This window comes from Daldinia loculata, assembly GCF_022478755.1.
Source record: "Daldinia loculata strain CBS 113971 unplaced genomic scaffold F4817scaffold_6, whole genome shotgun sequence".
Classification (NCBI taxonomy): Eukaryota; Fungi; Ascomycota; class Sordariomycetes; order Xylariales; family Hypoxylaceae; genus Daldinia; species Daldinia loculata.
The window spans coordinates 403681-424892 of NW_026054860.1; the positions used below are offsets into that span (position 1 = coordinate 403681).

A 21212-nucleotide genomic window follows, 5' to 3' on the forward strand; every position below is an offset into this window, starting at 1 on the left:
GAATCTCGTCCGACACCACCAGCTCCAACAATGCCCCCGACTTCTACGTGAGGACTGAAAGAATGTCTCGTAATAGCGGCTCGGTAAAGGTCAAGTCCAGATAGATTATGCCACCCGGGTTCTTTTCTGGAGTTAAAACACCCTGGATATATCCCACTTAGATTGAGAATCCGGATTGGAAGGTAGATCAAGGGGCTCCCGATATCGAAGCGCCAGTAAAAATGGCAATCAAAACATCGCAAATTCTCGGCAATTATCAAACAGAAGTAAAAGCTCTTCAATTGCTTATCATATTCTCTGCAAAGCCAGCTCAAGAATGTGAAGAGCTTGGTAACTTACAGAAGAAAACACAAGGAGATATCTTGCATTATACAAAAACACCAATTTCAAAATATCTAATATGCGATACCGAAGCCTCAAGAAGTGACCTCAAAAAGGAGATCTCGGAACTACTTTCTATTCCATTATTGCATACTTACATAGGATACCTACAAGGCTGGGCTCTTTGGATGCTACAGCATGCCCTGGAAAGCGATGAATTAGGAGCTAAGAAAGCCTTGCATGAGGCCGATGCAATCTATGGTCGACTTGACGGTGCGAATCGAGAACTAAACGATGAAAAGTTTTATACGCAACACCGTCTTTCTCCAAAGAACACAAAGCCCCGAGCACTCAGCTTCGACGAAGGGGAATCACAGGTAAGGAAGAACGGCTTCGCTTCGATGGAATGAGTTACTGGTCTGACACCTCAAAGGCTATAGTTAAACGGCCTAATGCTAGCAAGTCAAAGGAGACAGCAGGAATGGGCTCAGAAAAGGCAAATATCGGGCCAGAGACGGATTGGAGGAAAGAATCATTTAGTTATAGTGAGTATTAATCATATAACAGGTACACATCGTTAATGTATTAATGCTAATACTAGATTAGAACCGATTATGCCAACAGTAGAGAGCACGGAGGATTTGAGTGAATATGGGACGAAGGTTCAAACACCCGCCCTTCAGTTTGAATAGACGTATTTTTCATACGAGGTACTGTCCCCAGAACTTCTGTTCAATGTATTCTCCCCTAGTTTTCGTTTGCAACGAACTTGTTACCTGGGTACCTATTATTTATTATTGTGATATAGGGGCTGTTTGTCAGCCACATAGAAGAAGGATTACGCACTCAAGCCATGCAAAATAAGCCACATTCAATCCAAGCACACAGTGCGGTAACATAGCGTCATACATTACCCACCATGCAAATACCTACCCGGGTCCTAGCGCTAGAATTAGCTTGCCCCAACCCTGTACCCGTCCCCAACGAGGAAGGTATGAAGTAATACTTTGTACTGTCTTTTTTTTTCGGTACCCACCCCCGGACTCAGCTCACACGACGCCCCATTCATTTCATTCATCATCAACTTTCCTGCAACCTTACGATCCATACATGCGCGCTTCTACCTAGCCTCCTAAAACCGAGTCTTCTTTTATATATCTACCTAACCTACCTACCTCTATTTATTTCAAGATTTCCTTATTGTTATTTCCCTTCCACGTACGAAAAAAAAGGGAAAACGAAAAATCAGATCCAACATGTGTACCCCGGACCTGTTCCTCGGCCTTCTGGCCATTCTATTCCCCCCTCTGCCGGGTACGTCATCCCCCCCAATGAGTTCTTGCCCCCCCCCCTCACCCACGAGCCCTCGTTATTCGTCTGCCTTGCGTGGATAGGCAATCCATCTCGCAACGACCACGAACAGCCATCAACTACTATTGCAATTTAAACGCCGATTGCAATTTAGAGGCCAATAGCTAACGATGTAATAATTAATAGTCTGGGTTAAAACCGGTCTCTGCTCCGCCGACTCCATCATCAACATCCTGCTATGTGTACTAGGCTACGTAAGTCCCACCATACCCTACCATACCCACGACCCACGATATCCATCCACACGCATACACTATCCGCATCAATCTCAACCTCAATCTCAACTCTAACCATCCCACAGCTCCCCGGCCTCATACACGCCTGGTACATAATCTCCAAATTCCCCGAGTCATACGAGTACGAAGCCGTGCCGCAAGACGGCGAGCGCGCCCACGTCACCTACGTCTTTGTGCAAGAGCCTCAGCCCCAAGCCCGCCCTCAGGCCCAGCCCAAGTCTGCCTCTAACTCGCAGCCAAACTACGGCGCTACCGACAACAACAACAACCACAACGCCTCTTCTTCGTCTGCTGGTCCCTCCGACGAGGGCCACGCCCCACCCACCTACGCCGAGGCCGTTAAGGGCGACCACAAGATCCAGACCCATGACTAGATGTCCTACGTGTTGTCCGCCGCGCCGGTCCGGCAGTCGCGATGGTGCTTGTGGATGGACCGGTATCCCGGGGGGCTCTAGATTCTAGGGCTACTCTTAGGGACTCAGCTAGAATATCTACAGGAAGACTTTGCATAGCGGGACTCACTGCGGATTTATCAGATGGGAGAAGGATGTCTTTTTAGTATAGGAGTTGGAGGTAGGACTGGCTCGGACTGAGCAGTGTTTTGCGTTATGCCATGTTTCGACCATTCGACGAGGGTTCTCGGGAGTCCCGGGTTCGTCGAGATTTCTTCTCTGGTGGTATGTAATACAACAATATTGTAAAAGAGTAATTTATCGTGGTTCAACGAGAGATATTTTATGATAATAATATATTCCGTCTACAAGTGATACTCAACTAACCAACGGCTTCTTTATATCCATCTATCCCCGTTATCGTCATCAACCTCGCTCCTAGCGTTGCTCGGCCCGTCTCTACTTTTCTTCCTTCTGCCATGGTATACGCAGATCCCCGTGCCGCCGGATGCGTGCCTCTTGTTAGCCGGGCACATAGGACTGTTGGGCAGATGCTCCGGCATGTCAAATTCGAAAGCGCCGTGTGTCACGGTTTCGTGTCGGTTTAGAGCTACCGGCACCTCCCACCACTCTTTGCTCGAGCCGCTCTTCCTCTTGTCTCTCTCCTGCATATCCCGGTCCTATACAGTATTACGCTCGGGAGTAAGAGGGGAAAGAGGTGCAGGGCAGCGAGAAGGTCCAGGCTCGCTGTTACTATTACTGCCGCTTCCGTGGTGAACCGGTGGTGCTGAGATATCGAAGAAGAAGGACTGTAGTTTGCAAGCGTGATGGCCGCTCCCGCGCAGGGGGGGTGTCTGTATGCGAGTTGCCTCCTAATTGTTACCTAGGTAAGCGAATTGAGTGTCAATACGAATATTATAGTCGTCAGACTTACACCGCCAGGGAACTCCGCGCAAAATGTATGCGCCGGTTCTATATAAATCTGTTAGTCAGTCCGTCTCTTACTTGCCTAGTCTGCTTGTCTCTATCCTCCTATCTGTTCTTCTATATATTGTAATCGTCCTAAAAAATTATAGAGGTCTCAGAGATACACACCAATATACGAAACCGGGCTCGTGACAGGTGTCCGGCCCCGGAGCACGCCGCGGATGGAGCTTGAGGTGCTCACGTCGGATACGACGGAAGCTTCACGGTGCCAGGGACTCTTTCCGAAGAGTCTAAATGAACGCCGCCTCTTGCTCTCTTCGCGTAGTAGTGATGCTGCGCGACCCATGAGCGGCGCAGGCGACTGACTTTGACCGTAACCCGAGAGCTGTGCTTGTGTACCCGGCACCGTGCTTGGTGTATAGTCGTATGCGTCATTGTCGCTGGACATCTTCTTGATTTTCTACATTGATCATGCAATGTACTTGTCAGTGCCCTGGCATGCTTGAGAATGAGAGATAGGGGTAGTTATATCGAAACTCAAATATGTTCCCTCGACTTACTGGCCTATGGTCCGGGAAAAGCCTTGAAAAGAACGACTTCCTGGGCTTAGCGTCAGGCGTAGTTGTAGTTAAATTGATGATAGACGAAACCGAAGCCCCCGAAGTGCTTGGCAGCCGGCTTACAGGAGTTGCAAGGGGAGTAGCAGAGTCCGAGTCACCACTTATTATTGTGAGTGGTGAGCTTTGTATCGGTCTGGCCGGCCCGGAAAATGAAATACCATTTTCGCTACCTTGAGACAGTTGGGGCGACCTTTGTAAAGACTGGACGTGGGCTTCTTCTGTCAGATAGGGGCTGGGTAGTGTCGTTCGATTAAGCGGGAACATAGACTTGCCGCTCTCGCTGCTCGTGCCATTGCGGTTGAACGATAGTCCCTGAAATGACTGGTTATGGCTGTCCTCGCTGGGGAGGGGGCTAGGTAAAGGCTGGGAAATCCTTGGTATATGATCCCATAGATTACTGGATGAATTCTCCAAACCATCTTGAGTATCCCAGCCAGAACTACTCTTGCCAGAGCGCTTTCGCCATTTGAAGTGCCTCATGACCTTTCCGGGACTCTCAGCGACTTCGCGCTCGGCCCAGTATCCTGCTGGAAACCAGACCCATTCACAGCCTTCTTTGGCCGGCCGCGGCGGATCAATATACGTATTCGGTGTGACCGGCGCACTCTTGTATGACTCTTTCACAATTTGCCGTCCAGCGGGGTGCATAGTTGGTACTGATGATGATGGTAGCCTGCTCGTTGGTCCGTCCATACCGGAGATGCTGGGAGGTCGCTATCGACTGGTAGTACTCCGGTGAGACCATTCTGATGACGAGCTTCTATCTTCGGCGCTGCCTCCCATAGCGAGGAACCGGGGCATTTTTAAGGGGTGGTGATGAATAATAGTCATTAGGTCTTGTCACTTTAAAGAGTTAATTTTATGCGAGGGTGATAAAAGATCCATTGTCGATATAGGAATTTCGATCATGTGAAATACGGCTTATAGGTAGGACTATACCAAGGCCAACATGGCTTGGTTAGGTTAGGTAGATAGATAAGAATATTGAAAGGTTGAAGTCGGTAAAGATCTTTTCCAACAGTGTTGCATACCTAAGGTATACCTAGGATTGCCTTTCTTTACAAAGTACTTGCCTTGCTTTTTCCATGTCCAAAGATCTTTCTTCTTCTAATTATGAATAGTACACACATGCATATGTGTATGCACTTTCCCCCTTACTCTAATTGTATGTATGCACCTACACCACTGCACCTATATATTAGATACTTCAGTCTTACATATACCAACGTAAGGCATCTGAGATGTACATAACATATTCTTTATCATCGTCCCATTTTTGGTATGTTTATACCTAGCCTATAGGAGGGCTATACTGATTGGAGTTATCCTGCAGACTTAGTCCTCGCTAGTCGCCATATTGTACATTCATTATGTTACATCCCTGGATATATACCTCTATGCATGCACGACACCGCTAATTTACACTCGTCTCAGCTCTTCGATCGGCCTTATTCCTTTTAGAGCGCGGCTCTAGCCGAGTGATGGGTTCCAGTTCTTCGGGGCTGGCATATAAGGGTTCTTCATGCCCTTCCTCATTCCATTCGCCAGGTATTTCATGTCCGGGCCCATCGACCGAGGCGTCTCCTCCAAGAACTCTTTCTTTCTTACGCTCCGATTTACTAGCTTCCTTACGAATCCTTTCTAATTTCGCTCTACGCTTAGCAGTGTCAACGCTGACGTTAGCCAGATGAGCATCGATCCGAGCCTCCAATAATTCTTTCACGTGGAAGGCAAGGTTCTGGCTTCGAAAGACGCCAGAGTACCGATAGCTAAGCCAGAGGTAGAGCGTTATCGTCTTGTGAAGACTTTCTAGTCGTCGCAGATGCTCTGGTGAGTTACCCAACGCCGCCTCGTCCGTGTCAAGAAGTTCCAGGTCGATCTCTGGGATATCGAGGAGCTCACCTCCTTCCATATTAGAGACGCACCTTGCGAAAGCTTGTAGTATTTCAACGCCCGCCTTATCAGCCAGATAGACCGGCGCATTTAGGAAAACGCATCGATCATACACTGACATGGGATAAGGTTGGATATAATCAGAAACCGCTAGCATTTCTTTTAGGCCGCACATATGAAATCTCGGAGAAACTCGGGCGATATCTCGCAAGCGGGATACTATATAGCTGAATGGAGTATTAGGCGGGAAGTAGGATGAAAATCGTTCGATGACCGACGGTGGTGGTTGTATACCCGCCGACAGTATAGGTTCCGGCTCGCGAGAGAATGCCTGCTTTACGACAGAAAGGTCGGCCTTTTCCAGAGTCGTCACATACCCAGGCTGGCCAGTTTTGGGCGGTGGTTTTCCAATTGTCTTATCTCCATTTACGTCCGTTGTCGATTCTGATTCGTTTGCTTGGCGTGCCGTCCTATAACGGCCAGCTCTGCCTCCTATCTGCTTGATTTCGGACACTGATATTTGCCGGTAGCCGGTTTTCGTGCGTTTGTGTGTTTGCTCAAAGATGATCCGTTTAATTTCTAAATTGAGACCCATACCAATAGCGTCACTGGCGACGAGAAAGTCGTAATCGTTATCGGGATCATTGAAAAGTGCGGCCTGCTGAGCGCGAGTTTCGGGTGGCAATGATCCGTAGACTATGGCACATCGGCGCCCTGTAAGCTTCTCGATCTGGTTCTTTATAGCGTGGATGGCGACTCGGGAGAATGCGATGACAGCGTCCCCCTTTTGAAGGTTTGAGTAGTTGTCTAGGTGCGTATCCATAGTTTGTAGCGGGCTGAGTCTGTTATACCGCGTTACAACGCATTTATCGCCGATAGTAGCGCATAGAGACTGAATCAGTTCCACAGCACGCTCCTCTCCACAGAGATGGACCTCCTTGGCTTGTACACCTAGGACCGCTTGAGTCCACGCCCATCCTCTTTCGCTATCTCCAATCATTTGGATCTCATCGATGACTGCAACATCCACTGGTAAGTTAAGAGGGGCCATCTCGACGGTACAGCTTCTAAAATAATTGTCTTCGTTCTCAGGAATACGTTGTTCTTCACCGGTAACCAAGGCGCATTTCTTGCCCTTAGCATTGAAGCGAGTATATACTTCGTGTGCTAATAGCCGAAGAGGGCCTGCGTAGATACCGGACTTGGAGTTTTCAAGCGCCTTTAGGGCATTGTAGGTTTTCCCAGAGTTGGTCGGACCGACATGAAGATGAATTGTGCGCTGCATAGCCCGTGTAGCAGGAAACCACTCGTAAGGGAACCGAAAATCCGCGATCTTTTTATGCGTAGAGGCGATATTCTTGGGAAATCTCGAGCGCATAAGAAAGTTTTGGAAGCCATAGGTCAACTCATCAGCTAGCCCAACAATATCATTCTGAACGAAAGCATTGCGCAAGCCCCAGAACAAGGGGTTTTCAGTCTTTGAGATAGCATTCTTCTCGCTCGCAAGATCGCAAGCCCTTTCAATCGAATTTCTAAACAGCTTTACCTCGCGGTCTAAGTCGATCTTGGAGTTGACACCGAATGATTTGTACTCATCCTGCTTGCCTTCCCAACCATTAGAAGTAGACATCATCAGGTCATATCTACCAAGAGTTAGGTTTCGGAATATGCCATAGGTCTTAGTCGCTTCTCTTTGCGAATGTTTGGATCTCTTGGCACCATCTTCACTTAATCTATTCAAACGAGATTGAGCATCTTGATATCTTGGAATATTGTACGGTATACTTGGATTCGACTGTTATAAATTGTTAATATTTATGATCGAAAAGTCTTATATTCTTCTCACCTTTTTCACCCAGGGATTTGGCTTCGACTTTGACTTTGCTGGGACGCGCGCCGCGGCACTGAATGTTGTAAAGGCATGTCTAAAGAAGACATTTCTAAGGGAGACATTTCCAAAGACAACATATCTATGATATGCGTGAGCCGCATAGCTTGAACTAGCCGGTCTAGTCCTGAGAGGGAAGTGCATTTCACCTATGAGGAATGAGAAAGAAGTCGGGAATCATATTAGATTTTGATCCCTTTGCATTAAAAATGGTTTGCCATCAACCTTGAAGCTAATGAAGCATTCAATGGGAGGCAAATCATAGACAAATCGTACCCTAGAAACTTCAACGATAGTGGGCACCGATAAGGTACCTAACATAAATTTTTCTTATCGATGAATCCATAGCTTATCCAAGCAGCCCAAGGGATGCTTAGTACGACTTGCGTTACGTACGCACGGAGTACAAACGGTACTTGCCTATTGTGATATACTGGTTCTTAAGCTTGGTTTTTTATTGGCTGGTACCTCCTACATAGGTAGTGTTGGCCAGTCACTTAATGCATTCCCCAATGGATCTTGAGTTCGCCTAAGAACTTAGAAGGTAGCCTCACCCCAACCGCCTGAACTTGCTGACTTGCTGACTTTCATTTTCGTCAATCCTATTGCCAATCCTATCCCCTACCTTCGAAAGTCCCTCCCTCCTAGATATTCCTCTCCTAAGTTACTAGATAAATTAGGTAGTTAGTCAAGGCTGAAACCCACGAATACCATCAAAAGTCTTGAGCGATCGGCTACATTCTACATAAACTGGGTGCCTCAATACATCATTCACGATGGCGTCCTCCTCGACACCTCAAACTCCACTTCTCTAGTACGTCCTGATCCATCTTATCCATCGAAAGGAGCCAATGAGCGTAGCTGGGCGTAGCTAACAAGCGCAGTTCGTGCATCGCGCATCATACTACCATACTAGCTGAATGTACGACTTCGGCCTCGTCGCAAACCTCGTCGCTCGCTTCCCTTATCCTCCCCAAGATCAACCATGACACTCCTCAGAAGCTCACGTACACGCATGGCTCGCACCACATCCACTACATATCGGAAGCGCCCTCGGCGCATCCGGACAACCGATCGGCCGGTGGGTTGACGTTCCTCGTGATCGCGGAGTCGTCGCTGGGCCGTCGCGTGCCTTTCGGCTTCCTATTCGAGATCCGCAAGCGCTTCTTCAACGAGTTCTCCGCGGAGACAACCGACTTTGCCGATATGCCTAACTATGGCGCGGGAAGCTTCAATGCCGAGCTTAAAAACCTGATGGTCGAGTTCGGCACCACGAGCGGTGGCCGCGACGATGCCATCACCAATGTCCAACGCGAGATCGACGACGTCCGTGGTATCATGACCCGCAACATCGAAGGTCTACTCGAGAGAGGCGAGCGCATCGACTTACTTGTTGATAAGACGGACCGCCTAGGTGGCAGCGCGCGAGAGTTCAGAGTGCGCAGTCGCGGTCTCAAGAGGCAGATGTGGTGGAAAAACGTCAAGTTAATGGCGCTGCTCATAGTAGTGATCCTCTTGATCATTGTCGCGATTGTGATTACAGTCAAGAATGCTACGGGATGAGCCGGAAGTACAACAGCATACATGTATACGTTCTTTGAAAGTTTAGGGGTATCCATGCGCGGGCTAAGGAAGAGAGCCTGAAAAGCCTCATAATTTGTTGTGTTTCCAACGGCGTTTTTTCTAGGCTGACAAGTAGAGAGGATGTAGTCTGTGTTAATACCAAGGCTCATGAATAGGCGGGAAAAAGAACAACCCGCCTTGTTCTTTTTGTTGGCGTCGGTACTCGAGTCGGAGGAATTGCTTTAGGATACCAGGTGTATTCTTGTTTATAGCTATGTACATACAGTTCTGTATTTTTAACAAGCAGATTGGTTCAAGCAGCTGTAAGTGGGCTTTTAGCTCCTATGATTATAGCTAAGTCTGTAGCAAGCAGATCGCCTTATGATATAATAAGAATAGTTTCTCTAGACAAGCTCGAATATTTGTTAAGGGTACTCGGCCATCCAAATTATTGGTCGAAACATTGGTTCATGACGCCTGCCTCTACCCCTTTGCCCATGAAAAACATCCCTCATAATCTAGAAGAAATAGTTCCGTCGGTTCTTCGCTGTGTTTCCGGATAGGCGTATCCATGCGCAACGGGGCTAGTTACTCCCACCGAGTCAAACACGAACGGCGACCTTCGTAACCTCTCGGTGAAGAAAACAGGATGCAGACTCGAAGCGTCCATCTTCATAGTCGCAAGAGTCGAAGGGTATGGTATCGGTCCTGCGATACCTTGTGGCATGTGACCGGGAAGCGGCAATGGCTGAACTGCCGGGACCGGAACCGGAGTCGGCATCGGCATTGAAATCGGCTCTTGAGAGTATGACGACTGAGGTGATGAGTTTAGAGATAAGACATTTGGTGATGTCTGAGCCGACAACTGATTTGTTTTTATGTCGGGCGGCTGAATGTTAGAGTTAGTAAAACAAAGATAAGGACGAAGCCGTAGGTACGAAATTGAAACTAACCCGAGGTTGCTGTCCAATGTCGTCATTCTCACGTGGGGATAAAGCAGGGTGCTTTAAGCCGAAGACTTGAGATACCGAGTGCCGCAACATTATGTCCCGTTCGACTGAAGAAATAAAACGAATAAAACGAATTAGAAATCAGTAGACATTTACCTACTACGATGATAATTTTCTGGAGAGGTAGCAATTAATGCTGCCTTACGGTGGAACTCTGATCCATTGTGTCTTATTGAAATGCATAATGTATGTATACTCGGTACGTTGAACCCATGCAATGATGATGCATATATAAGCTATTAAATTCGGGGCCATCACAGGCGGACATCTATGTTTAGGCTGGATCTACCAGACTACTTAAGGTACATATGCAGTTTAATCCTTTAGGTATGCACCCCGGAAGTTGCTGTGTAAGTCGTTGGAGAAATCTTCCTCGGTTCATCAAGACTCTTCCCTCGTGAGTTGCACAAGAGAATTAGAGCGAGGATACTTAATATTAAACTATCTATTAGGAAGTCTATTCATGACGAAGTCTTCTTACCCTTCCGTCGCGAAGTTTTCTTTTCGGCCTCTTTCCCCTTCTTGATTGTATTTATTAACGAGTCGATCTCCTCGGCCTTATCTGCTTCCTTTTTCTCCTGCTCTTTTAACTCTTGCTTTTTCTTTTCCAAGACTCTTAGCGCTGCCTGTTCCTTCTCGGTCTTCTCAATAAGCTTGTCACTGGCTTCCCATAGCTTTTTCGCTACCTCTTCATCCTTTACCTCCATCCTCGCAAAGTCAACCTCGCTGCATTCCTTAAGAAACTTGCCACCCGGTCCCATCCCTAACCTTGGATCCATAACAGCATGAAGAATAGACTGAGCACCCATTTCCGGGCTCTTCAAAAGAAACCAGGGTACTACGTAAGAGAATACATAGACCGCAAGTCCCCAGAGCGAGCCCCGTGTTAGCCATCGCCGCATTCCAGGCGTGCGCGTAAAGCCAGGGTCGACAAAGATGACTCGGGAGTTCATTGGAAGTTCGTCTGGTCGCTTGTACGCATCGAGATGTTTTTGATACGCTTGTCCAAATACCATTAACGCCAACTTGCTTCGGGCATAAGCTTTCCCTGGGGTCCATTCCTTCTTCACGAGCGCACTGTTGAGCGTCGGAGACCGAATGTAAGAGGAACACGTTGGAATGATTATTCGTACGTCGCGATCGAAGGGTTGGGCTCGGAGAGCTGGACTTAATATTCCTAATAGATGAAAGTTGGCGAGATAATTGACCATCCACATCTCTTCAATTCCTTCCTCCGTCTCCATACGTTTGCCCCCTGGTGGTGTAATAGTGGCAGCACATAGAATGAGCATGTCCAACCGGCGGGGCGGTGCGTTATCGATCCATTTGGTAGCAAATTTACGAATGCTATGTAGAGAAGAGAGGTCGACCTGTTCCGCATATATCATTTGGTTTTTCGTTCGTTGGCGCAGTTCCCCGATATAATCTGCGAGGAAGGGGTTCGACGGCGGTAGATGGGTAAGAAGCACAATTTGGGCTCCTCGTTCAGCTAAGTCCCGTGTTACAGCAGCGCCTATTCCTGATGTCCCGCCAGTTATCATGACCACCCGGCCGTGCATTTTGCGTTCTGCCACGTTCACGGTTCCGCTGGAGTATCGCTTTAGAAGGTACAGGAATCCGGTAACGGCTCCAATTTGGAACAAGGTCCATGGGTCGCGCGCCCAACCGGGAACCCAAGCCGGAGGGCCATTTACAAGTACGTCGTAGAAGAATGGAATTGGCATGATGACCAGGTAGAAGCAATTGAAATTCTAGGTGGAATTTGAGAAGAAGTCGTTGGTGGAAAGTCTAGCTGATGGAAGCATCCATTTCTAAGCAATCCTTGAATAGCGCGTAGCGTGTACGGATTACATACAGGGGGCTGTGACGACAACTTTTTTTTTCTGTCCTTTAGATCTTTACATAGCACCACTAAAAACACTGAACAGGGGTTGACAGATCGGAAATGCAAGGCTGAATGTGCCGAGACAGGACCCACTGTTATATCTTAGATAGGTACATGATCCCTGCACTTTTGAATTTCGCCTCATCACTTGTCAGCCCTTCCAACTTCCTAACTTTCACCATTATTTATTTCCTTCATGCACAACATAAAAGGTTACGACAACCTGTAAATCCAGGTTTCTGTCTAGATGACTGTACTTTATTAATTCTCAAAATGGTGTCTGATGAGTGGAGTGATCCTGAATACGATATCCCTCTTCAAGATAAGCGACCGTTTGGATCAGGACTAAAGCGAAAACGGGTCGTTTTCGTACCTGCTTCTTCAGGCAACCTCAACACTACAGAAGAGAACACATCCACGAAACCTTCCAAATCTGTAGCTGATTTATACCTGAGTATTGTATTGCCTAAGGAAAAGGAGGTTAGCCAATCAACCTCAAAGGAGAGTTCAGATGTTGCTACAACCCCTCGAACCTGTGAAATCTGTCGGTTACCTTTGGAGGAACCTCTAGAAGAGGGCCCCGACTCCGATAGAAAAGCGAAGACGAGCTCTCGGCCACATGAAGCTTCGATAGCACATCAGGTATGCCTAACTCATTCGCATCCGCCTTCGGCACTAGACCGGTCGCGAATGGGGTTGAATATCCTTCAATCTCAAGGCTGGGATCCAGACTCACGAAAGGGACTGGGCGTTGAACAACAGGGTGTGCAATATCCCATCAAAGTAAAACCAAAGAACGATACCCTAGGGATAGGAGTCCAAGTGCCAAAGAACCTACCGCCCAAGAAGGAGAAGGCGAAGACTTATGACGCGAAAAAGGTGCGGAAGATGGCCTTGGAGGATAAGAAACGGCATGAAAAACTCCGGCGGCAGCTTTACAGCAATTCGGATGTGGAGAAATACTTGGGGACCGGATAAAACACACCGCACGTCTTTGGTCACATATTATATATGGGACTATTTAATCATATGAGATACCCCTTTTCCAGACTGTCGATAGACTTGAGTCTGATTACTCTATAAACTCTATAATATAATACATATTAGTTAACTTAAGTGTCGGGGTTATATCAACCGTGGCTTGACTTATTAGTTCATATCTCCATCAACTAAGAACCTTGACAACCACCTAACGTGTCACGCTACGTATGACGTCCCGCAACTCTAAACTTCTGTTGTGAGTAACTACCTACCTAGGTACCTAACAATTGCATTGCATGTATTAGGTTAGGTACAAATGTATATAAGGCTGGGTACCTTCTGTAGGTGGGTACCTATACTTTGTAGTACCCAGGTACGTTAGGTAATTAATGTTGTCCGCTAGCGACGAAGTGGGGCTTTCCAATGTCCAACTCGGTCGCATTAGCGGATTGGCGCCCTGAAACCAAACCCCGCCAAGGGCCAAGAACCACATTACCACTTTACTACATTCTCACGGTCCCGTCTCTCTGAAACTCAAATCCTCTTACCACGTTACTAGGTGTAATGCGTTCATCGATACCGGAAACTTGCATTTGCTTTGGTGATACAGGTAAACTCTTCTTACGTCCATCTCTTGTCACCATACGCGCCTACCGGAACTCGTTACTTGTACATGCGAACAATTACCAACATCGATACGTTAGTTAATAGGTACTTGTAGGAGCTTACCTTTAACCTACATAGCCTCCTACTTCCAAGCTCACCAATTACACAACACGTCGTGTTTTTGTCACCTCGAAACCCTCGTAGAAGTAGCGCGTCGCCATAATATCTCCGTAGTGCCTACGGGCTAAGAGACAAAATGGGGGTATCCGTGATTGAAGAACAACGCGACGGTGAGAGGACCCCCCCTATACCTTCACGAGGCTAGAAGCTTGTCTTTCTCGTCGGCAAGAGTCTGTTTGTAGCATAGCTAATATTATGAATTCTCTCTCGCATACAGTTATCATAAATACAGTTAAGAACATTACTGCTGGCGATGTAAGCTATATACCTACCCCTTATACCCCTTTCTAAGACCGAGACCACCATACATACTAACGGGACACTGCGTGTAGTGGAAAGTTCTGGTTATCGACACCGAATCTAAGAAGATAATTGACAATGCCGTCAAGGAAGATGATATTCTTAATCATAACATTGCGAGTACGTTACCCGACCACGTCCTGTCTCTGGCGCATTGGCTGAAGAGAGTGCTACAGACATCGAACTTATCGAAGATCGGAGAGATATGAACCCGAGTATGGACGCTATATATATACTGTCGCCGCAACCTCACATTGTAGATTGTCTAATGGCCGATATTGAACGACGGAGATATAAAAAATGCTATTTAGTATGGACCACGGTACTCGATCCTCAGCTTAGGAGGCGGATAGACGGTTCAGCCCTAGCAAAGCAGCAGATTGCGGGCTTTGAAACTCTCTCGATCGACTATTACCCTCGCGAGTCCCACGTCGTTACGTTTAGAGACCCTTGGAGCTTTCCAATCCTATTCCATCCCGCTTGCAATGGACTTATAAGGAAGCACATGCAAGATTTGGCTCAGAAGGTTTGCGGAACCATATTAGTTTACGTCTGATACCCGTCGTCTGACTTGAATGTTGATAGATCACTGGTTTATGTGTGACCCTTGGCGAGTACCCCAAGGTCCGCTACTACCGGCCCCAGAATCCAATACATGAGGCGAGCGTATTATCGTCGCATCTTGCCCGTTTTGTATCTGAGGAGCTCGACGAATATGCACAATGGAATCCTAACTTTCCACCGCCGAGTTCCCGGCCGCAGGGAGTTCTCATAGTGACCGACAGGTCGATGGATCTGATGGCTCCCTTGATACATGAATTTACATATCAAGCAATGGCACACGATCTACTACCGATCAAGGACGGGGATAAGACGACGTTCCATATGACCGTTAACGAGGGATCCCCAGATGCAGAAGAGAAGGACATGGAGCTCACCGAAAAAGACAAAGTGTGGGTTGAAAACCGGCACAGACATATGAAGGACACCATCGATAAGTTGATGAGCGATTTCCATAAGTTCCTCGATCAAAACCCCCATTTCACAAATTCGAACAGCGACACTACCAGTCTAAATGCAATTAAAGATATGATGGCGGGGTTGCCGCAATTCCAAGAGATGAAAGAAGCATATTCTCTCCATCTTACCATGGCGCAAGAGTGCATGAACATCTTCCAACACCATAAACTATCCGAAATGTCTCCTACAGAACAGGATATGGCTACAGGCCTTGACGAGGATAATCGGAAACCGAAAAACGTCCTCGATGCGATTGTTCGCCTCTTGGATGATGACGCTGTCACTCAGTCGGATCGTCTGCGCCTCATAATGATGTACCTCCTTTATAGGGACGGAGTTATCCCTGAAGATATTCAGAGGCTATTAGCACATGCGTCTTTACCACCCCAGGACGGCGAAATTATAGCAAATTTGGAATTACTTGGTGGCCGTACGACACATGGTCTCAAGGATATCCGTAAGGACTTAAAACCCCTCTTCCCCATCGACCCGAAGGTACCGGTTCCCGAGGATAATTATATGTCACGATTCAATCCTGCGGTGAAAACCATGCTGGAACACCTATGTAAAGGAGCATTGGATCAGACGGCATTTCCATATGTCAAACCACCACTTGACCCCAACGAGGACGCGCTCATTGGCCATGGCTCTCTGCGAGCAGCGAAACCTAGCTGGGCTGGTGCTGGTAGACGTGTCGTAGATAACAGACAACGCATTATTGTCTTTATGGCCGGTGGGGCAACGTTTTCCGAATCGCGCTCTTGCTATGAGGTTAGCGCTGCTTTGAATCGCGACGTCTTCCTAGCAACTAGCCATATGCTCACACCACAGCTATTTGTTAGACAGGTGGGTGATCTGGGCGTAGACAAGAGACGACTCGATATACCTATGGAGAGGCCACCCCAAAGAGCACCGGCACACTTATTCGAACGACCCGCTCCACCACCGATGGCCGCTCCCCCGGTACCACCAGGTGGCCAACGCCCGCCCCCAGGACGAGCACCACCTCGTCCTGGTGGGCTACCAGGCGGGCTACCAGGTGGGCCAAGAATAGGTGGCGAGCCTCATGCTCCGCCCACACATACTCCGCCTGTACAGGCAATGAGCAATATGTCGCTTCACACTCCTAAACCATCAAACGGAAGTGATGTCAGACCTCCGTCGTCGGCGAGCGGAGGCAAACCACACAAAGTAGAAAAGGAAAAGAAGAAGCGTAACATCTTCGGAATAAAGAAGAGCTGAGGAAAGGAAGAGAAGGACGTAATCCCATAGGGTTAAATCTCAACGTGCAGACACAAGGCAAAGCGCCTAAAGACTAATACCGCAGGACTAAGTAGGGCTTAGTTCTTTCTTGGGTAACATGACTGCCGAGCGTTTGGAGATAGGAGGCCAGGTAGACCGAGAAGGAATCGATAACATGCACATACATTTGGCAACGAATGCATAGCGTTGAGGAGTTGGCGTCTTGAGAGCGAGCGTTGCGTTCTGTTGCTGTATAGAGTTCCACATGGCAAGGCAGCCAGGGAGGGAAGAGATTGGTTGGTTGGTTGGTTGGTTGGGTTAGTTATACAATACATACAGCCTTTGTGTACATGGCGGCGCGAATATAATCCAAATCATAGACACATTATTTATCTACTGTCCAAGAGCCAAGTTAAATATTTGACTGCTTGAGTGCCTAATGAAAGATATTTTATGAGTTAATCTTATTTAGGTTAGATATATCATAGACAACAGAATCCAAGAATGAGAGGAAATATGACGAGAGTTTTAATTACTTTTTTCTTTTTTCTATTGATAGTCCTACTTGTAATAACTTAACTAAACGTCCTCCCTTTCTTTAACCACTCTCCTTACTCCCGTCGTTTGTCAGCACTTCCTCCGGGGTTCCGAATACGCGTATCCTTCCCGTCCTACTATTAATATTATATTATACATCGTATTATTTCTACCTGCCCACCTAATGCCGCAGACACGTAATCCAGGTAAGCAAATTGCACCGAATGGCCCTTTCTTGACACTCGTCCGCCCGGTCTCATTCTCCCTTCGTCCGAACTCCGTTCCCTTTAGAATAACTAGAGATTGTCCGGAAGTCCTGATTTCGGTCCGGAGGGATTTTATATATATCACAAGTCACGGGTCACGGGTCATGTCGCATGAGAGGTATATATAAAGGGTTAAAATGAAAACCCTAGGTTAGAATCGTCTCTTCCACTATCAAGTTTCATAATTCATTCTCATTACTACATTACTGTCAGGCCAACACGCAAACTATTACTCTGTGAACCTGGTTGTATTTGCTTTGGCGCAGAAACAAAGCCCTGTAATAGGATAACTAGCAGGGTAGAGCCTCTGTTTGGTTCTAGACTAATTTGCTTTGCTTTTCTTTACTGTTGTTGGGAGCGAGCAAGGAGGGTTATTACAATAGTACACGCTCTAGTCCCTTTAATTCCAAGGAGAAAAAAAGGAATCGCCTAGACCCATCTTTTCGTCCCTTATCTTCACGTCCGACCTGTTCCTACCAGTACACACATAAGCGTCCCGTCGCCTCCGCTTAATCCAGTTACTACAGGGAAATATTGGGAATATGTCACGATAAACCCACTAAGTTTACATCTGAACTGAGTGTGATGCAATGTTTAGTCCTCGAAGTAATTAGATTCGGAAGACCCCTAGTTTCGACGGAAAGTGCCGGGAGGAGGAGGCATGCCGCGGTGATCGAAACCGAATGCTACATTATCCGGTCCTTGGAAACCAGGGATCCCCGGGGGTATAAATCCCGGCGGTGGCGGGCCACCGAAGAAGCCCGGAGGCGGTGCCATGTTGCGTGGGGGGCCGACTATCCCCTCTGGAGGAAATGCGCCTATGGGGAAGTTTCCTGGTGGGAATGCTCCCGGAATGGGGACGTTGCGTGGGTTCCCAGCCAGCCCAGGAGGGGGGATCATAGGCCGACCTGGAGGGGGTAACTGCTGTGCGTTGTTCTGCATCCAAGCAGTTGGATGAATCTGATCCAAGCCCGGGGGAACTTGGCGCTGGAGAATCTGGGTGGGCTGCTGTGGGCGACTATCTTGTTCCCTATGATGAATTGGAGCTTCGTCAAAGAAGCTGGGCAAGTTGGTGGGACGACCAACTTGATGTTGCGCGGTAATACGTTCATGTTGATAATCGATTTCCCTGTCTGGCGTAGGAAGAATTTGTGCTGGCCTGGAGGGCTGCGGCATTCTCATAGCAAGTTGCTCATTTCTCTGGCCTTCGGGCGCTACTCGGGCGCTCTGCATTAGAGTCATGAGGAACTCAGCATTACTGTTGTTACTTCGACTTGGTGGTTGTTCAGAACGCGCTGCGCTCTGCCGCTGGCCAATGAGGTCATGCAAGACCTGCTGTTCTGAGCGCATTCCGGCAGCAAATTGCGGATGCACTTGTGGCCTAGGTGTGTGAACATCTTGGCCTTGAGGAAGTACACGAGAGAGCGGCTCTTCGCGGCGGTCCTGCGCATAAAGCTGGTAAGGGCCGGGGGAGGCAATCACATGACTAGGAGGAGGCTCTGAAAATCCGCCAGATGGCGGCGTCGTAGCCTGAAGAGTTTGCTTCTGCAACTTTTGCAATAATGCTTGAAAGGCGACTTTTTCGGCTGTGTCATTTTGTGTTTGCCCACCTCCTAGAGCGAAAAGAGGGTTCATCTCGTTGGCTGGTGGAGCACTAGCAACAGGAGTTGGAGGCTCAACTTGGCGTCGAGATTCTTCTTGAGACGAGAAAAGCTTCTGAAATCGAGAGCCCGTCTTTGGCTTGGTAACAGGAATAGAATTCTCCTTGGCAGCTTCACCAGTGCTAGCTGGCGTTTCAATGCTTGAACTCTGTGCAAATGCAGCGAAAAATTTATCCGGTCCAGTCTCTATAGCAGGCGCCGACTTGACTTTTGTCTTCTCGGCTTCAACCTTCTCGGGTGGTGCTGATACTTCAGTAATTGACCTAGGGGCCGGCTCAGCCTTTGCCGGGTTCTTCCCTGCCTTCATACTATCCATAAACTTCATGAAGTCCTCTTGAGTATGCGCTTGGGACTGCTCTTCGACGGGCTCATCAAGCCATTCCGGTTCCCGTTCCTGACGCTGATCCCGGTCTCGATCCCATCTTCGTTCAAATGTTCTCTCCCTCGGCCTATCTTGCTGTCCTTCACCTTGATGCTCGTTTCCGGCCCTATCTCTCCAACTCTTGGACCTATCAAAACGCTCCCGAGGCGCGGGGGCATCATTGTCCCTTAGCCAAGGTTGATCGGTCCTGTTCTTGTTCAGGCCGTTTCTACGGGGTTTATCGCTATCTTCCCCTTCTTTCTCCTTGGCAAACTCGCCGAAGTTGCGACGGGGTCGATCCCCATTGTCATTGTCATCTTGATCGCGTGGTCGACGTTCTGGTCCAAAACGCTCAGGCCGGTCACCCATACGACCATGGAATCTTTCAGCGCCTTCATGCCCAAAACTCTTACGGGGTTTCACGGTACTCCAACCCTCACTGTCCTGGTCGTCACCGCGTCGGCGGAAGCCATTCCGAGCGTCACGATCGCGGTCACGGTCACGGAAGCGCTCAGAATTGTCAGCATCGCCATTTCGAGAGCGGAAGGCGAAGCGGTCTCGAGCATCGGTATCCTTCAAGGTCTTATCGTTATCGAATGGTTTGTTGGCCCTTGTGAGGGTAGCCGACGAAAAAGTCGTTCGGGGAGGTCCAAGGATAATATCCTCAGAAACTAGGGAAACAGGTTAGAAGAAACTAGATAGAGGGGAATTAATATAAAAACATACCTCCGACGTTTCGCGACGTGTGTCTGTCAATGCCTACTCGTCTATTAGACTGGTCTAATAAGGAGCTGTCGTTGCTTCTTCTCTCAGTCCCAGGTTTATTCCCTTGGGTGTTGCGGAAGGCTTCGGGCGGTGGCCTATACAACTTATTAGTATGGCCACAAAAGTAAATTTCATCCTTTATTAACTTAAACGTACCCCATCCATTCTTCTGCAGGAGGAAGTGCGCCCGGCTTGACGCACAAGGGCGACTCGCGCAGAAATATCAGCGTCTCTACTGTATATCGTAATGCCATATCATTTGAGGATCAGGTAGTTATCTAAATTTGAATAGTACGTATATGCGGCGGGGAGACGTGGACAGCATCCACGTTTGAAGGGTATGCGGTCGTAGTAGGGGCGGTAAGATAGATTATCGTGAGTTGGCTAAGCAAGGCTCTCCTTAAGAGTATCTGTCTTGTGCGGGGTGGAAGAGTTAGTGAGGGCGTGACGAGGGTTTTTTTTTTTGTTGGCAACACCGGTCGGGTGCAAGGAATCCCGGACCCTAGAAGGGAATTCTGTCGCTCATCAAAGTTGATCAAGGTCGGATTGCTAATTGGAATTGGAGGGAGGAGGCGCGTCAATTGACAAGGCGGTCAATCTGAAGACGAGGGTGCGAAAGGGTATGAGCTACCTCGGATGGAGAGAAGCGACGTGAAGGAGAAGTGGCGGTGGTATCTCAAAGACGCATTTAAAACTTATATGTCTGATGAATTAAAAATAATGTTGTAGTGGCTTTTTTGTGGCTGCACGGAAGAAGTGTCTTTAGTTGATCGGAAGATGTTACAATGGATGTATGTTGTAGGCCGACGTCAAAAACATTTGTCCAAATACCAAATATTTCCTTGAGGAGACCACCAGAAGTTTATTAACTGCCCTGAAGATATGAGAACTGGGAAATGTAGAAAGTGGTCCGTGTCCCGTCTTTCGGGGTAGGTATGAAGTACGTAAATACGTAGATATGTACTTCTGACAAGGTAATCCCGTAAGCCGCATGACATGTACATGTATGTACCAAAGATTAGCAGCAGGCACAGGGCAGGCCTGACGTACTATGCAGTATTGTACAGCTAATTTAGCGTCACGCTGGCCTGAGTGGGTCGATATCTGCAGGCTTTTGATGCCTAAATCGGGTCAGCTATGTAAGAGTTCCATAGGGCAATTATATAATCAACTTCTACCAAATGACT

The 21212-nt window shown here is 47.9% G+C and overlaps 10 protein-coding genes across 10 annotated transcripts; 5 read left to right on the top strand and 5 right to left on the bottom strand.

Annotated features, from left to right (window-relative positions):
- Positions 1-221: 221 nt before the first annotated feature.
- Positions 222-1093, top strand: F4817DRAFT_368080 (uncharacterized protein; the record flags this gene model as incomplete). Its single annotated transcript, XM_049307203.1, has 3 exons — positions 222-698; positions 755-866; positions 928-1093. 3 exons carry the CDS (start codon positions 222-224, stop codon positions 1011-1013), a joined length of 675 nt encoding a protein of 224 aa, XP_049162421.1. The 3' UTR covers positions 1014-1093.
- Positions 1094-1295: 202 nt separating this feature from the next.
- F4817DRAFT_327059 (uncharacterized protein) lies at positions 1296-2715 on the top strand. Its single transcript, XM_049301979.1, has 3 exons — positions 1296-1635; positions 1819-1886; positions 1994-2715. Exons 1-3 carry the CDS (start codon positions 1578-1580, stop codon positions 2300-2302), a joined length of 435 nt encoding a protein of 144 aa, XP_049162422.1. The 5' UTR covers positions 1296-1577; the 3' UTR covers positions 2303-2715.
- Positions 2716-4914, bottom strand: F4817DRAFT_327064 (uncharacterized protein). Its single transcript, XM_049301980.1, has 3 exons — positions 3808-4914; positions 3255-3707; positions 2716-3192 (listed from the first exon to the last, which is right to left on the bottom strand). Exons 1-2 carry the CDS (start codon positions 4558-4560, stop codon positions 3402-3404), a joined length of 1059 nt encoding a protein of 352 aa, XP_049162423.1. The 5' UTR covers positions 4561-4914; the 3' UTR covers positions 2716-3192; positions 3255-3401.
- F4817DRAFT_327065 (P-loop containing nucleoside triphosphate hydrolase protein) lies at positions 4894-7931 on the bottom strand (the record flags this gene model as incomplete). The annotated part of the gene is made up of 2 exons (XM_049301981.1): positions 7607-7931; positions 4894-7555 (listed from the first exon to the last, which is right to left on the bottom strand). Coding segments are annotated over exons 1-2 (2455 nt in total), but the record flags the coding sequence as incomplete, so codon positions are not given.
- Positions 7932-8323: 392 nt separating this feature from the next.
- F4817DRAFT_239346 (synaptobrevin-domain-containing protein) lies at positions 8324-9467 on the top strand. The gene is made up of 2 exons (XM_049299009.1): positions 8324-8462; positions 8533-9467. The coding sequence occupies exons 1-2, from the start codon at positions 8425-8427 to the stop codon at positions 9209-9211; spliced, it is 717 nt and encodes a 238-aa protein (XP_049162425.1). The 5' UTR covers positions 8324-8424; the 3' UTR covers positions 9212-9467.
- Positions 9468-9551: 84 nt separating this feature from the next.
- On the bottom strand, positions 9552-10468 carry F4817DRAFT_239328 (uncharacterized protein). The gene is made up of 2 exons (XM_049299008.1): positions 10165-10468; positions 9552-10100 (listed from the first exon to the last, which is right to left on the bottom strand). Exons 1-2 carry the CDS (start codon positions 10252-10254, stop codon positions 9723-9725), a joined length of 468 nt encoding a protein of 155 aa, XP_049162426.1. The 5' UTR covers positions 10255-10468; the 3' UTR covers positions 9552-9722.
- A 95-nt stretch (positions 10469-10563) lies between these two features.
- Positions 10564-12194, bottom strand: F4817DRAFT_327067 (NAD(P)-binding protein). Its single transcript, XM_049301982.1, has one exon. The coding sequence runs from the start codon at positions 11943-11945 to the stop codon at positions 10683-10685; it is 1263 nt and encodes a 420-aa protein (XP_049162427.1). The 5' UTR covers positions 11946-12194; the 3' UTR covers positions 10564-10682.
- Positions 12195-12224: 30 nt separating this feature from the next.
- On the top strand, positions 12225-13222 carry F4817DRAFT_327068 (uncharacterized protein). The gene has a single exon (XM_049301983.1). It carries the CDS (start codon positions 12380-12382, stop codon positions 13082-13084), a length of 705 nt encoding a protein of 234 aa, XP_049162428.1. The 5' UTR covers positions 12225-12379; the 3' UTR covers positions 13085-13222.
- A 349-nt stretch (positions 13223-13571) lies between these two features.
- Positions 13572-16815, top strand: F4817DRAFT_327070 (Sec1-like protein). The gene is made up of 6 exons (XM_049301984.1): positions 13572-13697; positions 13809-13983; positions 14091-14128; positions 14206-14293; positions 14350-14699; positions 14759-16815. The coding sequence occupies exons 2-6, from the start codon at positions 13950-13952 to the stop codon at positions 16433-16435; spliced, it is 2187 nt and encodes a 728-aa protein (XP_049162429.1). The 5' UTR covers positions 13572-13697; positions 13809-13949; the 3' UTR covers positions 16436-16815.
- A 600-nt stretch (positions 16816-17415) lies between these two features.
- F4817DRAFT_327074 (uncharacterized protein) lies at positions 17416-20895 on the bottom strand. The gene is made up of 3 exons (XM_049301985.1): positions 20182-20895; positions 19987-20120; positions 17416-19931 (listed from the first exon to the last, which is right to left on the bottom strand). Exons 1-3 carry the CDS (start codon positions 20277-20279, stop codon positions 17866-17868), a joined length of 2298 nt encoding a protein of 765 aa, XP_049162430.1. The 5' UTR covers positions 20280-20895; the 3' UTR covers positions 17416-17865.
- Between the last annotated feature and the right edge of the window lie 317 nt (positions 20896-21212).